General features: G+C 49.7%; 5 protein-coding genes across 5 annotated transcripts; 2 read left to right on the plus strand and 3 right to left on the minus strand.

Moving 5' to 3' along the window:
- Positions 1-568: 568 nt before the first annotated feature.
- On the plus strand, positions 569-2446 carry N7537_001947 (uncharacterized protein; the record flags this gene model as incomplete). Its single annotated transcript, XM_056893005.1, has 1 exon — positions 569-2446. One exon carries the CDS (start codon positions 569-571, stop codon positions 2444-2446), a length of 1878 nt encoding a protein of 625 aa, XP_056758000.1.
- A 310-nt stretch (positions 2447-2756) lies between these two features.
- Positions 2757-4651, plus strand: N7537_001948 (cytochrome P450; the record flags this gene model as incomplete). The annotated part of the gene is made up of 4 exons (XM_056893006.1): positions 2757-3110; positions 3179-3376; positions 3446-4525; positions 4595-4651. The coding sequence occupies 4 exons, from the start codon at positions 2757-2759 to the stop codon at positions 4649-4651; spliced, it is 1689 nt and encodes a 562-aa protein (XP_056758001.1).
- Positions 4652-4714: 63 nt separating this feature from the next.
- N7537_001949 (BTB domain and ankyrin repeat protein) lies at positions 4715-9985 on the minus strand (the record flags this gene model as incomplete). Its single annotated transcript, XM_056893007.1, has 2 exons — positions 4715-4779; positions 5104-9985. 2 exons carry the CDS (start codon positions 9983-9985, stop codon positions 4715-4717), a joined length of 4947 nt encoding a protein of 1648 aa, XP_056758002.1.
- Positions 9986-11081: 1096 nt separating this feature from the next.
- On the minus strand, positions 11082-11318 carry N7537_001950 (uncharacterized protein; the record flags this gene model as incomplete). Its single annotated transcript, XM_056893008.1, has 1 exon — positions 11082-11318. One exon carries the CDS (start codon positions 11316-11318, stop codon positions 11082-11084), a length of 237 nt encoding a protein of 78 aa, XP_056758003.1.
- A 702-nt stretch (positions 11319-12020) lies between these two features.
- On the minus strand, positions 12021-12455 carry N7537_001951 (uncharacterized protein; the record flags this gene model as incomplete). Its single annotated transcript, XM_056893009.1, has 1 exon — positions 12021-12455. One exon carries the CDS (start codon positions 12453-12455, stop codon positions 12021-12023), a length of 435 nt encoding a protein of 144 aa, XP_056758004.1.
- Positions 12456-13623: the final 1168 nt, after the last annotated feature.

Below are 13623 nucleotides of genomic sequence, written 5' to 3' on the forward strand. Positions count from 1 at the left end.
CCCCCGATGATACCTAAGACTTTCAGCAAATTGAATGTGTAGCTTGAAGTGGGTGAATAAAAGGACATTGGTTATGTATACTGCCAATACTTATCTCCAATATCATTCTTGGCTCTTTACATGCACTTTCAAGGGAGTTTTTTTTTTAAGGAAAAGATTAATACTATTTTCACTTCGTAGATAGATTGTTTGAATCTTCTCTCGGTGCAGAATCGTCTGCCTGAGGCATTCCACAATGCTATTACCCGCTCCTTAATCGCCGAAGACAGCGAGATCACCCTCTCTCTTCCTCACTTCTCTAATTCGCCCCCCGGATTTCTCTTCTGTTCTTCTTCTGTTCTTCTTCTTTTCACATTCCATTTCATTTTTCATTCATTTTCAGTGGTGATTCAAACCGGTGTAACCCGGCTTCCAGCTATTGAGTCTTCATTGCTTTTTGCCTGCATGCTCTCTAATCTGCCGTGAGACCTCTTGATCAACTTGCCTCGGCCAATCCCCACATTCTATGCTCCGTGAGCACAGCTAATTACCCGCCTGTGGCTCCTCTGGAAGCTTTTCGCTTACCGCCATGCCTACCTCTAACGCCTCAAATACCTCTTCCCCTGTCAAGCGCCCGGGTCTCGGTCGCCGTGCAGTGTCCTCCCATGCAGTTGTCACGCGCAGCACCAATCCTAGTGACCTATCATTGTCTCACTCCCAGAAGGCACTTCTACATCATAAACCTCACCGCGCCCATGTTGTTGGTGCTCGCAATCACCACCGCAACCCGTCTACCAGCAAAAACTTTAACAAACTCCAACGATTCCAACTAGCTCCCGAGACTGCTGGGCGGCATCATCAGCGCAAGAAGTCGGCCCCCGCAACCCCAATAGCGAGTCCAAGAGAAAGCGGCCACGTTCGCTGGGATAACGTTGTGGATGGTCATACAACTGATCCTTCCATGAAGAGAAACTATTCCACTCCTGTGTTGCGCCGGAATCCATCGGCCGTTGGGAAGAAAGCGTTGGTGACTGAGCGGCCAGCCCCTGGCACGGTAAAGAAAAAGACGGTCGGCTTTGAACTGGGGGATGACGAGACCGATGAAGCTGAGTGGGAAGATACCACGCAGTCACCTGAAAGTACGAGGCGCAACTCGGTGGCACCATCCAATCCCAGCGCAGACAATAGCACCGTTCTTGTCGACCACCTTACCTTTGTCAAGCGACCATATCCGCAAATGCCTCGAGCGACCAGTCTCCCCGAGTCGATCACCACGAAGTTCGTTCGACAGCGTACTGAACTAGATGAGGATGATGATGAGGATCAGGAATCCGAACAGCAGGACTCGGACGAAGAAGCCGACGGGTCTAGTCAGCACACTGAACAGGGAGACATAGCAAATCGCCTCCTAAGTCCTACGCACTCATCCAAAGCGCCCCCTGCCATGTCCTCTATCTCGGCTATGGTAAAGCCAGAAGCCACGAATCTTAATCCTGCATCGCGTAGTAGTGCATCTCTCAACCTAGCTGCTGGCCAGGACAACGCTCGGCGCACATTCTCTACAACCAGCATGGCCAGCATGCCAGGCTCTCAACCCCAAGCCACCTCATCCTCCATGGAAGGTGGAGTCTCGAGGTTCATTTTGAACAACAAGAATAGCATGCAGGCATCTTCTCGCACCGATTCAGATCCAAATACCCCCTCATCGTTCCTCCCGCACTACCACCCACAGACGCCGCCCTCTCCGAACACCGCAGCGGCTAAATTGACCGCGTCTCCTGCCCGGCCGCGTGGTGCTGACCTGCCTTCTCGCACACAACAGAAGCTCTGGCTTCAACGTACTGCCACCCTCAATAACTCTCCTCCTGATAACCATGGAGTGACCGCAGCAGCTCCGCCGTCTGCCATCGACCCAACGTTTGTTACCGTTAGCCACAGCACTTATGACGCCGGCAGGGGGGTTAACGGCGACGGTCGGGCGGGCGGTGCAGGACACGACGGTGAAACCCGTCATATCCGCAAGGCGTATGAGAAGACATCCCTAGAACTGATGGTCGTACGACGTTTCCAGTCTCCCACCGGCCAGAGCTTCGCCCGTCTTCGTCATATTCTCCGAGGCAACAAAGCGGAGCACGGATCAGCTCTCGGCAAACCAGTCAAATCAGCAACTTCGCTGCCCCTTCTGCAGCAAGGCAAAGGGCCCAGTCGCCTCAGCTCCAGCCCTGCATCTAAACCCCGATTGCGTAATCCAAACTCCACCGCCTCTGAAGATCCAGCGACAGACAACGAACCTCTCAATACCATAAAGGCTGCCAAGTCCAACGATCCATCTCATCGCACCCTCTCCACTTCAGCCGAAGCTTCGCGTGACATGAGTGGTGAGAATGACGAAGGATTCCAGATTAACGACAGCGCCATGCTGATCCGTCGGATGTGGGAGAGCCGAGAGGTCGCCATCCACGGCTAATTTATGATTTTTCACCCTTTTATGTTTATGACGGTTAGCTCTATGGTTGTTCGGCGTTCGCATTCTAGTTTTTCATTACAGCGATCAGGTTGGACATACTTTATCTGTTCTTTTGCTCCTGCACTGCATTTATGCTCCATTATGTTGATATGAGTAGCCAATGCCACACATTTACATGGTCATCACAGGCCCAGTATACCCACTATTTCCCGTAGATCCATAACAAATCAGCTGCCTAAGAGTGGCCATCAGGGGCCATTCCTGCGTCGGCTGATTTGACATCCGGGGTAGGGTTGGATGGCCTGACCGGATGATTAATCGCCAATCCTGGCCGGCTGATTTGTCCTACAGAACCCTAACTACATGGCCTCATACAGCATACCTGGGTACATACTACAGACTCCAAAACTTCTTCCTTTTTGTTTATCCAATCTACAAGAAAACTATCATGGATATCATCCCGTTGGTAACAGGTCAGATCCTGTGCATTGCATACTATACCTCCGGACTTGTTCTGGTGTCAATCGTCCTCAATGTGATCAACCAGCTTGTCTTCTACAACAGAAAAGAACCCCCTGTTGTCTTTCACTGGGTTCCTTTCATTGGAAGTACAGTCGCCTATGGCATGGATCCGTACCAGTTCTTCTTTGCTTCTCGTGCCAAAGTGTGTATATATTGCAGCCCTTGATATTTCTAAAGTCAACGACGACACCTACTAACGAATACACCTAGTACGGCGACATCTTTACATTCATTCTGCTAGGCAAGAAAACAACGGTCTACCTCGGTGTTGAAGGCAATGAGTTCATCCTCAATGGAAAGTTGAAGGACGTCAACGCCGAAGAAATCTACGGCAAGCTTACAACACCCGTCTTCGGATCTGATGTTGTCTACGACTGTCCCAACTCTAAACTTATGGAGCAAAAGAAGGTATATCTCCTTCTGATCACTCATTATACCTCTTATACCCAGAGCTAATACCCAACCGTTCTAAACCAGTTCATCAAATACGGCCTAAGCCAAGAAGCCCTGGAATCTTACGTCCCCCTAATCGCCGACGAAACAAGCGCCTACATAAAATCATCCCCAAACTTCAAAGGCCAATCCGGCACCATCGATCTCGCCGCTGCCATGGCCGAGATAACCGTCTTCACAGCAGCCCGCACCCTCCAAGGCGAAGAAGTACGCTCCAAGCTAACCTCCGAGTTCGCCGAGCTCTTCCACGACCTCGACCTAGGCTTTTCCCCAATAAACTTCATGCTCCCCTGGGCACCACTCCCTCACAACCGCAAGCGCGATAAAGCCCACGGACGTATGCGCGAGATCTATCTGGACATTATCCAAGCGCGACGGGAAGCCGGCGAAGAAGACAACGTCAACGGCAGGGACAAAGCCAAGGGAACAGACATGATCTCGAACCTTATGCGCTGCGTGTATCGCGACGGGACTCCAATCCCAGACAAGGAGATCGCACATATGATGATCACATTGTTGATGGCGGGCCAGCACTCGTCGTCCGCGATTAGTTGCTGGATCCTTCTCCGACTCGCATCGCAACCCGAGATGGCAGAGAAGTTGTATGCTGAACAGATCAATAACTTGGGCGCCGATCTCCCGCCGCTACAGTACAAGGATATGGATAAGCTTCCATTACATCACAATGTGATCAAAGAGACGCTGCGTATCCACTCGTCTATTCATACGCTTATGCGGAAAGTGAAGAATCCCATGCCGGTGCCTGGGACTGAGTTTGTTGTTCCGCCGTCTCATACGCTGCTCTCTTCTCCTGGTGTTACGGCGCGGGATGAGCGGCATTTCCGTGATCCGCTGCGGTGGGATCCGCATCGCTGGGAGAGTCGGGTGGAGGTTGAGGATTCTTCTGATACGGTGGATTATGGGTATGGGGCTGTCTCTAAGGGAACGCGCAGTCCATACTTGCCGTTCGGGGCCGGTAGACATCGTTGTATTGGGGAGAAGTTTGCGTATCTTAATTTGGAGGTTATTGTTGCCACCCTTGTGAGGGAGTTTAGGTTTTTCAATCCTGAGGGAAGGGAAGGGGTGCCGGACACGGATTACTCGGTGAGTCTTTTGAAAAGGGGTTTCTTTTGGCTTGGGTCGATGCGGATTTGTGGCTGACTTCTTTTTTAGTCTCTCTTTTCACGTCCTGTGCAGCCGGCGACTGTGCGGTGGGAAGTCCGTTCATAAGGGTACAAATCGTGAATGTTGGTCTTGTCTCAGTAAATCAAGTGTTTTTATTGTAAAACGTGGCTAAAGGTTTGTATCTTGAAAGGAGACGATAATTTCACAAAAGCAGTGTATCAATAACCGGCAGTCTATCATTCTATACCGGTCTTCTAAAAGTGACCAGCACTTCAATCAAACGCCATATTTGCCCGAAGAGATTCTAAATTGATAAACAAGAGCGAACATGGTGGATAGGCGAAAGAAAGGGGCGTGAGTGGATGGTAGGTCATCGCAATGAAAGAACTGCCGATACTATAGTTCAAAAACAATCATATATCGGTGGACATTAAATGGAAGCCGAACATGTATAATAGGAAGTATACCGGGAGCTGAAAATAATAGTCACGGAAGAAAAGTCAATGACAGAATGAATGCCTTCTTCTCATGTTGTTATGCGTCGTTCTTGCTCCTACCGCGTTGATTACCACCCCCACGGCGTGCACTAGCATTCCCAGCAACACCTCCAGCACGATTCTTATTCGGGGCTTTTTGAGACTGGGCTGGGCCCTGGCCATTCTGATTCGTTTTGGGGGTTGTATGCCCAGAGCTTGGAGCCGATACGCGTCTGTGATCTTGGCGAGCAGGTCCATCACCGGTATTCTTGTTGCCTCGACGCTTACGTGGGCTACCGGTAGCGCCAGGCGCCTTGCCACCTCGTCCGCCCTTTTCAGAGCGAGGTTCATTTGGCTCGGGATCTACCAGTCCCTGCACACGCTTGCTTTCTTGATCCCACCACTGCTGGAACTCCTGCTCGGCCTGGATCTCTTGCATTTTATGCTTGGCTGTGGCCGCTTCACGGATCGCTTCTTTTTCGGTCTGTTGCTGGAGCAAGATGGTCGACAGAGAGTACGAGCCAGATGACGGAGAGCGTGATGATGTTAGGTCAGGGCGTGGGATGTGACGAATTGACTGGATGGCTGGCTGTGGTGATGTTGGCTGGTTGTTAGGGGTTGCTGTAGAAGGTCCCGGTGTGGAAGGTTTCGAATGTGAAGAGGCCTGTGGGTTGCCTGACACACTGCGGCGTTGTGTTTGCATGGGTGTAGCTACTGCCTTTGACTGTGGCGGCGGCGTGCCGGCCACAGTCTGCCGCATAGTCATGGACCTTTGAGGTGATGATTTAACAGCCTCAGAAATGGCGCTTTGACCTGGCAGAGGACCGAGTTGGGGGAGCGACGCTGGAGAAGAAGTTGCTGGCTTTTGCCAGGGGTTCTGTGGTGCGTCCTTTGCCTTCTGTTGGGCAGCCAGCTGATCTTGTATCTGTTGTTGCTGGAGCTTCTTTCGCTCCTTTTGGGAGATCTTGGGTACAAAGCTACCGCTGCTTTCGCGTCGATCTGCCATACCCAGCGTGAGGTTTGATACCCGAGACTGTAATGCCTCTCCCATTATGTCTTTGATATCCTTCTTGGAACTCGAAATCATTGGCGACGTCCATGGGGCAGAAGAAGGATTAGATGATGAAGCTATGGCTTGTTTTTGGTTTCTTGTGATTGCCCTAGGCTCAGATGGAGACTGTGCTAGTAGCGGGTCTTGCGGGGACGACATCTGAGCCTTCAAGAAACCACCATCGCCGAAGGACTCGGCCTCTGGGATACTCGCCCCCAAAGCTGGGGAGTCGGGGTATGATCGATTTTCGGGTATGCCTTCTGTGAACCTGAGTCCACGCATGGCGCTCTTGCCTTTTGAAGGACTTGGCGACATAAGGGCCTCATCGTCCATTTGAAACATGAGATCTCCAACTGACTGCCTCGGCTTCAGGGTTGGGCTACTACCAACATTTGGTGATCCTCCGGATACACTGGTCTTCGTTTTACGCACAGACGGAGATGAAAGGGCCTTCTCGTTAGGTGTTGACCGGGCTCGGGCATCATAAGGCTCGAGACTGCCAAGGCGGGACTGCAAAGCCATGGCATCGATCCTTCGCTGCTTATCTGCTTCCACAGAGCTGATAATTTCGGGGTATTTCTCGAAGACATACTCCTCAGAGTTGCGCCCACGGGATATGGGCCAGCATGCTAGCTGATTCTCGCGGCAGATAAGATCCAACTCCCAAAGGAGAGTGGTATCCAAATCTTCGAGATATCTATTAGCGAGCATGGCCTCGAGATTGAGACAGATATATTCCAGGGCAGCATCCTTGAACTCCGTGACAGAGCAAGGGGCAATGGAATTGAGCAAATAGCACACGTTGCGCGTTGTGACAAAACGACCAAGCATCTTCTGGCACACTTGAGACAGTCGGTCAATCATCAGCTCATTTGCCACGAACATTACATCCAGAAGCAAGTCAACGAAGTCATCAATATCTTTGGTCCGGACTTCGTCAAATAGCCGTTCTTCTGTGTCAGCATATAGATAACGCAGGACAAATTCAAATGTCGAGCGATCAATGTGCTTTAGGTCGACATGCACACTCTGGCTTGAGTCCACTTTGCGCGAGTCTAGCCACCTTCCACCCGCATAGCCATGGAAAAGAGTGTCAAAGAACGGGCATCTCTGGCACACGACTTGGCTGTGCACTTTGATTGTATCGCCTTTGAGCTGCACCACCACGTCTGCGCTGTCAAATAAGGATGACTGGTTGATGGCATGCGCCATATCTATTTTCAGACTTCTTTGAGGCTCGACCATTAGTCGTGCTGCCCGCTCCAGTCCTGGCAAGCCTAGTTGCATAGAGACCCGCATCACTTCAGTGCGAACCTGCCGGAAACGGGCCGAGTTTGCTGGTGAGCTCCTTGCTAGGCGCCAAACATCGAGAATACCGTCCGTGTAAAGGAAAAAGACCACGTTCATAACGGTCAAGAAATCAACGCCTTGGAGGCGGATCTGCGGATGTCCGTCCTTCCCGTATTCAATATCAAAAGCGTCTGGGACGGATGCATAATATGACTGCCGAAACTCGGACAATGCCTTTCCCAAAATAGGACTACGACCAGCTATAAGAAACTCATGAACAGGAATGCAAGAGTCAGATAGGGAGCTGGTCACCCAAACAGTGCCCTCGGTCCACACAGAAAGGAATTGGCTTTCAATATCCGAGGATGAAAGTATGGCTCTTTGGATACTTTTTCCGGAGGAAAGTACAAGGGGGATATTCTGAGTGTCATCTTCGAGGATCAAGTCCAACTCTTCCAGACCTGGTATTGAAAACGGGGACAACGGCAACATATCATCCCAAAGTTTGCTTTGCTCAACATGAATTTGTTCTCTGGTCACTTCGCAGTCACGTTGGGCGACAGCGTAGGCCCCAAAGGCATTGCTGCGCACTGCCACTGCCCGTGAGAGACCAGGTATGCGGGCAAATTTATACTCTTTCGAGGCTCCCGCTTTGTTCTTTGTCCGCCGTTCTTTTCTCCATGCAGATCCAGATGTTGTACAGATAATAATCGAACCGTCTTGCCCAACATCAACATCGCTTGCTGCCATATATGATTTCTTAACGGACCACGCTCGAACAGGGGTGGCTAACGAATTCCGAATCTTTGCAGGATTGGTTGTGGACGTTAAAGCCGAAGAGTTGTCAGATTGGTTGGCTTGAACAGTGAACACATCACCAGAGCTAGATAATGCACATATGGTGTTGCCTCCACATACAATCTTGACAACACGATTCGCAGTCTTGTCGTATCTGGTTGCCATGAAGCTATCCCTGATAAATCTGGAGCTCACCTCCAGTGGGAATGAAAGCTTTGAATAGCCATATGACGAGAATACCCAGACTTCGTGATTCTGCAGAAGCACAGATGTAGCACGATCAATGGCGGACACCATCTTGATTGGGCAATTGAAAAGAGATGCTCCAACGCGCCGCGGTGTTGTTTGTACCTCGAGCGAACGCGCATCGGAATCGACCAGGCCAAGCTGACCTTCGTTCTTGCCAAACGTATAGAGACCTGAGGTACTGAAGACCACTGAGTGGATAGACGACGCCGCTGCACCTATGATCGTCTCTTTCTTAAACGGGTTGAAGATCTGGCGAGGAGTCGTCTGGATGGGAATATCGTTTTTGTTGCTAGTCCTGGGCAGTCCATAGCCAAGTTGTCCGAACTTGTTGCTTCCCCAGCTGAAAATCTCGCCCTGCTCGGTAATGGCCAGGCTATGGTCTTGACCCAGAGCAGCCGATACAACTTTCTTCCCCTCCAGTCCACCCGTTTCAATACAAACAAAGGTGAAACGCGTCGACTCATCTCCTGTACCTAGACGCCCTCCAGGTCCAAATCCACACATGAACAGATTAGCCTCGGGGTCATCTGTGATTATAGCGGTGTGCAGTTTGGACATGATGATGTCTTGGAATTTCATTGGCTTGTTTGCGATCAACGTGGGCAGCTCGGCCGAGTTGCTCTTGGGCACGCTGTCCTCAAGCCCTAGGTTCTCCAACTTCACTTGGTATTCACGATAAAATCGATGCAATAGATGCTCGGGGCGCTTCAATGAGATGCGCTCAGGAAATTGTCTATCATCCTGGTCCCCTAGACCAAGGTTCAAGTTTTTGTTGCTTCCTAGTGTGAAAACTTCATCGGCGGAAATATCCACGGCTCCTTTCAGAGCACCCCTAAGTGCGTATGCGCCATCTTCCCCGTCATCTCCAAAGTTTGAGGCGGCATTGGAAGCGACATCGCTGCCTGGCGCATCATCATCAAGATCTAAATTCGGCCAGTTTTCAGAGAGATGCTTAATGTCACGGGCTCTGATAGTCGCCCCGAAGACGTCAAATGGACTGCAACCCTCACGGTCCTTGATCTTGATCAGACCACCACTCGGATGACTTGTATTTCCACCTTTACTGAAATCCGTCATGTCCTGCAGGTCGCGCGCCATGAGCGCCAGAGCAATTGTGGCGTTCCCGGCGTAAAGAGCCCGATGCAGAGCCGTCCATCCGCTCTCCCAGTCCTGCGCATAAATATCGACGAATGGAACGTCCAACAAAGCGCGGGCGAACTTGAAGGCGGTAGGTTTCGAGGACGAAGCGACATGATGCAGCAGTGTACGGCCGTAATGATCGCGGGCATTCACCTCGGCGCGTGACAAAGTCGCGCTCCCGCGCGGGAAGGCCGCCCGGTCAGGCACAGAGGTCCCAGGTGATGATTCGATATTTTTCTTACCTCTCGGTGTATTTGGAGACGAAGCGATTATTGACCCGGGGCTTCCAGCCTTCGATGACAGATTTGTCGCAGCTCTGGAGGTCCCTCCGGATCCCCCCGCAGCTCGCGGCCCCGCGAACGTCGCGTTCGCCAGACACCGCTGGAACCGCTCGACATCATCTTGAATGAAACACTCCCAAAGCTTGTTACTCATGTGCCCGGAGTGGTTGACGCGCCGAATCTCTTATCAGGCCCAAGCTGAACGTCGCCGTCACCACAGTGGGGAGAACCGCGACGGAGGAGCTGGGTGATAAGAGAACTCTGGTTCGGAGGGAAAGGATAAGAATTGCCGACGCTATAAGTATAGGTCGATGCGATCTCGGTGTCACGGATTTTCTCGTGGATTTGACGCGAAATCGATTGTGGGCTCGGAATGTGCGCGTTTGGCGAAGTGCTTATTTGGCGGGCAACTCGAAAGTTTCGAAGAGGGACCGGTTTTGGACGTGATTGTAAGATGGAGAATGTCTCGAGATACCTAGATGGTTGGAAAGAGCAAGATGTCGTCGCACTTGCCAGAACTCCAGCCCGGTTTGCCCTCGATGTCATCCGTGGATTCGTGGATCCGCCCCACAGTCAATTATAACGACGGTCCGGTCAAAAGCCACATCGACACCATGTACTCCGTAAGTAGTACATCTATATCGGAGTCTCCGGGTCATTCCGGACTTGTCAAATTGCTATGGATGGCTCAAAGCATGTCTCTTAAATGAATATTTGAAGATTTAAGAGTACATAAATCACAACCAAGTATAAGTGAGATATACCAAAACTGTCCCTTGATCAAGTCGAGAGAATAACTTCAATGATATAGATATCTAAGCCTATGGGCTAAATAAATCCTTCCATAGATTTGTCACTTCTTATCAGCTACCAAATTAGAATGTATCTTTCTAGGGTATTCTTACGTTAATGGGGAAAAAGAAGTAACTACGGCCACTAGAATCATTTATACTATGGAAGTCCGTGTTATGTGCCTACATGGACGTTATCGCCTTCTGTGGAATCATTCTGACCAATAACGACGCGCACGTCCCTCCATGCCCCCGGATGAGAGGCGAGGATCATCCAGGGCAGAGCTCGTGGGGAACTGATAGGATAATGCACCCTCATGTATGACATTTCATGCCAATTTCGATCTCAGTTAAAGTTCAGTTTACTCATGTAGAATGACCTGGTGACATACGTCCGTAGCACACAGACCAGATCTACAAAATCTTTCGAGTTTCCAGATCCTGGATCCCTTTGTTCAGCTACGCACGTCGCCGGCTTGGTGCCACATTCTCCCCCGCAATATACACCAACTGGTCTTCCGCCAGGTCCACAACAAACTGGGACGAGGAAAGCCTAAGTGGCTTGGGTGGCCTGGTGAGCAGATAGTAGCCGGTAACTTGCATGCAGATGTTGTCGACGAACCACTTGGATGCCACTGCGTAGTAGGCTGCCAAGATATCATGGGTGTAGCGAACGGTCTGTTGGGTGTTGCTCATTGGTGATTTTGTCTTACCCTTCAAAACCTCATACTACTCCCAGTGGCTGGTAGAACGATGTCAGTATAGATCAAATGGATTGGTCAAACACACCCTTTGCTTTGGGTTCCCTCAAGAGTTTTACGAAATTTGTTGTCCAGAGTCATCAGATTCATGCGCTCGACATCGAGGATCATCTGAGCCTGGTCCATCGCTTCCTTTGTCTCTTGGACAGTTCATCAACGAGAACATTCACCAGGTTGTCGTGGATTTGCTCTTCCGGACATATATATAGAAGTATACATGACATCAATCACATCGCTGACATATCCGAGTGCAAATTCGGTCCCTTTGCCAGATTGCTTGTTCATTATGATGCAAAGTACCAATTGTTTACAGTTATAGAACTAAGTACCGAAGACGGAATATCTGTCCAAGTGATACTAGGCCATTCAGTCTGGGAAAGCCTTAAGCTAACACCGCTGGTCATCTACACATCAAGCTATGGGCAGACCTCGGGAAAGCCGTGTAGTGGCAAAATCCCTTGGGAGAGCGATTACCTATCTAGCTGTTCAACTACCCATCTACTAGTTCAAGGGGCCGATTCTTATCTCAGCTCTTTGATGATATATTCTTCACGTCTTCCATCTTGCTAAGCTCGCTACAATCCACGGACAGAACAAATGATGGGTTACCATAACAACAATCCGCATAATATTTGCTTCAACCAGAATACTCGGGATTTTCCCACTCATGAGGGATCACATCCAACATGTTTTTGAACTCCCCCATGGTGCGGTTATCAAAAATCATCTCCTGGTCGAGGGTAACCCTGTTTTGACGAACTTGGACAAGCCACCATGAGGCGAGAACAGCAGCCTGATGCCGAACTGTACGCAGGTTTTGCCTAGGTGTATTCCACTTGACTGGCAACGAGATACAGTGGTCCCCCAACCCATGCAGTGGCTGGTGGGTCATGGCGGTTTGGCCATCTTTACACTTCCGAATTACAAACAACATAATTGCTTCGTCACTATGGGTGCCATTCCTTGCGTCCGGTAGGAGTATAACACTTACCCAGCAATAGCCATCGCCATCGTCGCAAGGATCCGGAATATGGTGCTTGCGGGTTACGAAGGGACTTGCTTGCACACGCATTTCGCTGTATAGTGGAGTGGATGGGGTTGAGGATAATCTTTGGTAGGAGAAGACTGCCCCCTGCTGTATAATCTTTTGTTCTTCGAGAGAAAACGCTCTAATCATTTATAGTGCCAATTTATGATGGTCTGAAGAGGGAGTAGGGGTTTATGTAATAAAATCTGAGATGCCATGTCTTTGAACAAAGAGCAAAACCTCAAAGAACATTCGCTGCTACAATGCTCTTTCCTATTAATAAAGAGATCCGCTATAGTTATTCAAGATTAGTTTACCCCAGGGTGGATCAGCTGCTGAAAATGGTTACTATCAATGGCACATCGAGGTTCTGCAGCTCACATAGGATGGTTTTCTTCCATGATGATCCCAACAGATAGTTATAAACCACAGTGCTTAAGTCAGAATAGTACCTAAATCCTTAGGATGTCACAACCACAAGGACTTTATGACCCTTAATAGAAAAGATGTGCTCCGGAGGCTAAATATGTATGTTAGTCCTTTGGTTGTGATGAAACATCTTGGACACCCAAGACACCAATCCCATCCAGCCTAGAGGCACCCATGGAAATACATAGACCAATGGATGACTTATAGGGAATGCTTGCGAGTTTTTGACTGCAGTACGGATATTCATATCCCCAAGTGATGTCCATAAAAAAAGAAATGACCCGATCCGAGTGGATAACATATTAGTGATATTGTAACTTTTTGGCCAGGGTGAGTGAGAAAGAGCCAGTTGACTCGATTTCACAGCTTGATGACCCACCATCCCTACACCACTTGGAAATATAATTTCCGACTGAGCAGCGAATGAATCTGGAGATGGATCCGGTGTCGGTGGGGGAGGATCCGTAGTGATCATCACGATATTTCCGTGGCCATCCGGTCCAGGATCCGGTAAAGGATGGTGGAAAATACTGAGCGAGATGAGAAATCATGAGAAGGAATAAAAGCTCATTAAATCAAAAATCATGGGAAAAGAGAGAGCCTCCACCGCTGTTAGGTGACTGTTAGGTGACGCTCTGCATTAAAACAATCAAGGGCCTTCGTCATTTAGGTATAACCTATAGTATATTGTCCATGAACAACATATAATTCTTCTACTTCCACCAATCAGTCTTAGATCCTATTCCAATTTTTACTTCCGACCAACCTTCAGCCTTACTAAAAC

This window comes from Penicillium hordei, assembly GCF_028827395.1.
Source record: "Penicillium hordei strain IBT 12815 chromosome Unknown utg000001l_segment0_segment0, whole genome shotgun sequence".
NCBI classification, from domain to species: Eukaryota; Fungi; Ascomycota; class Eurotiomycetes; order Eurotiales; family Aspergillaceae; genus Penicillium; species Penicillium hordei.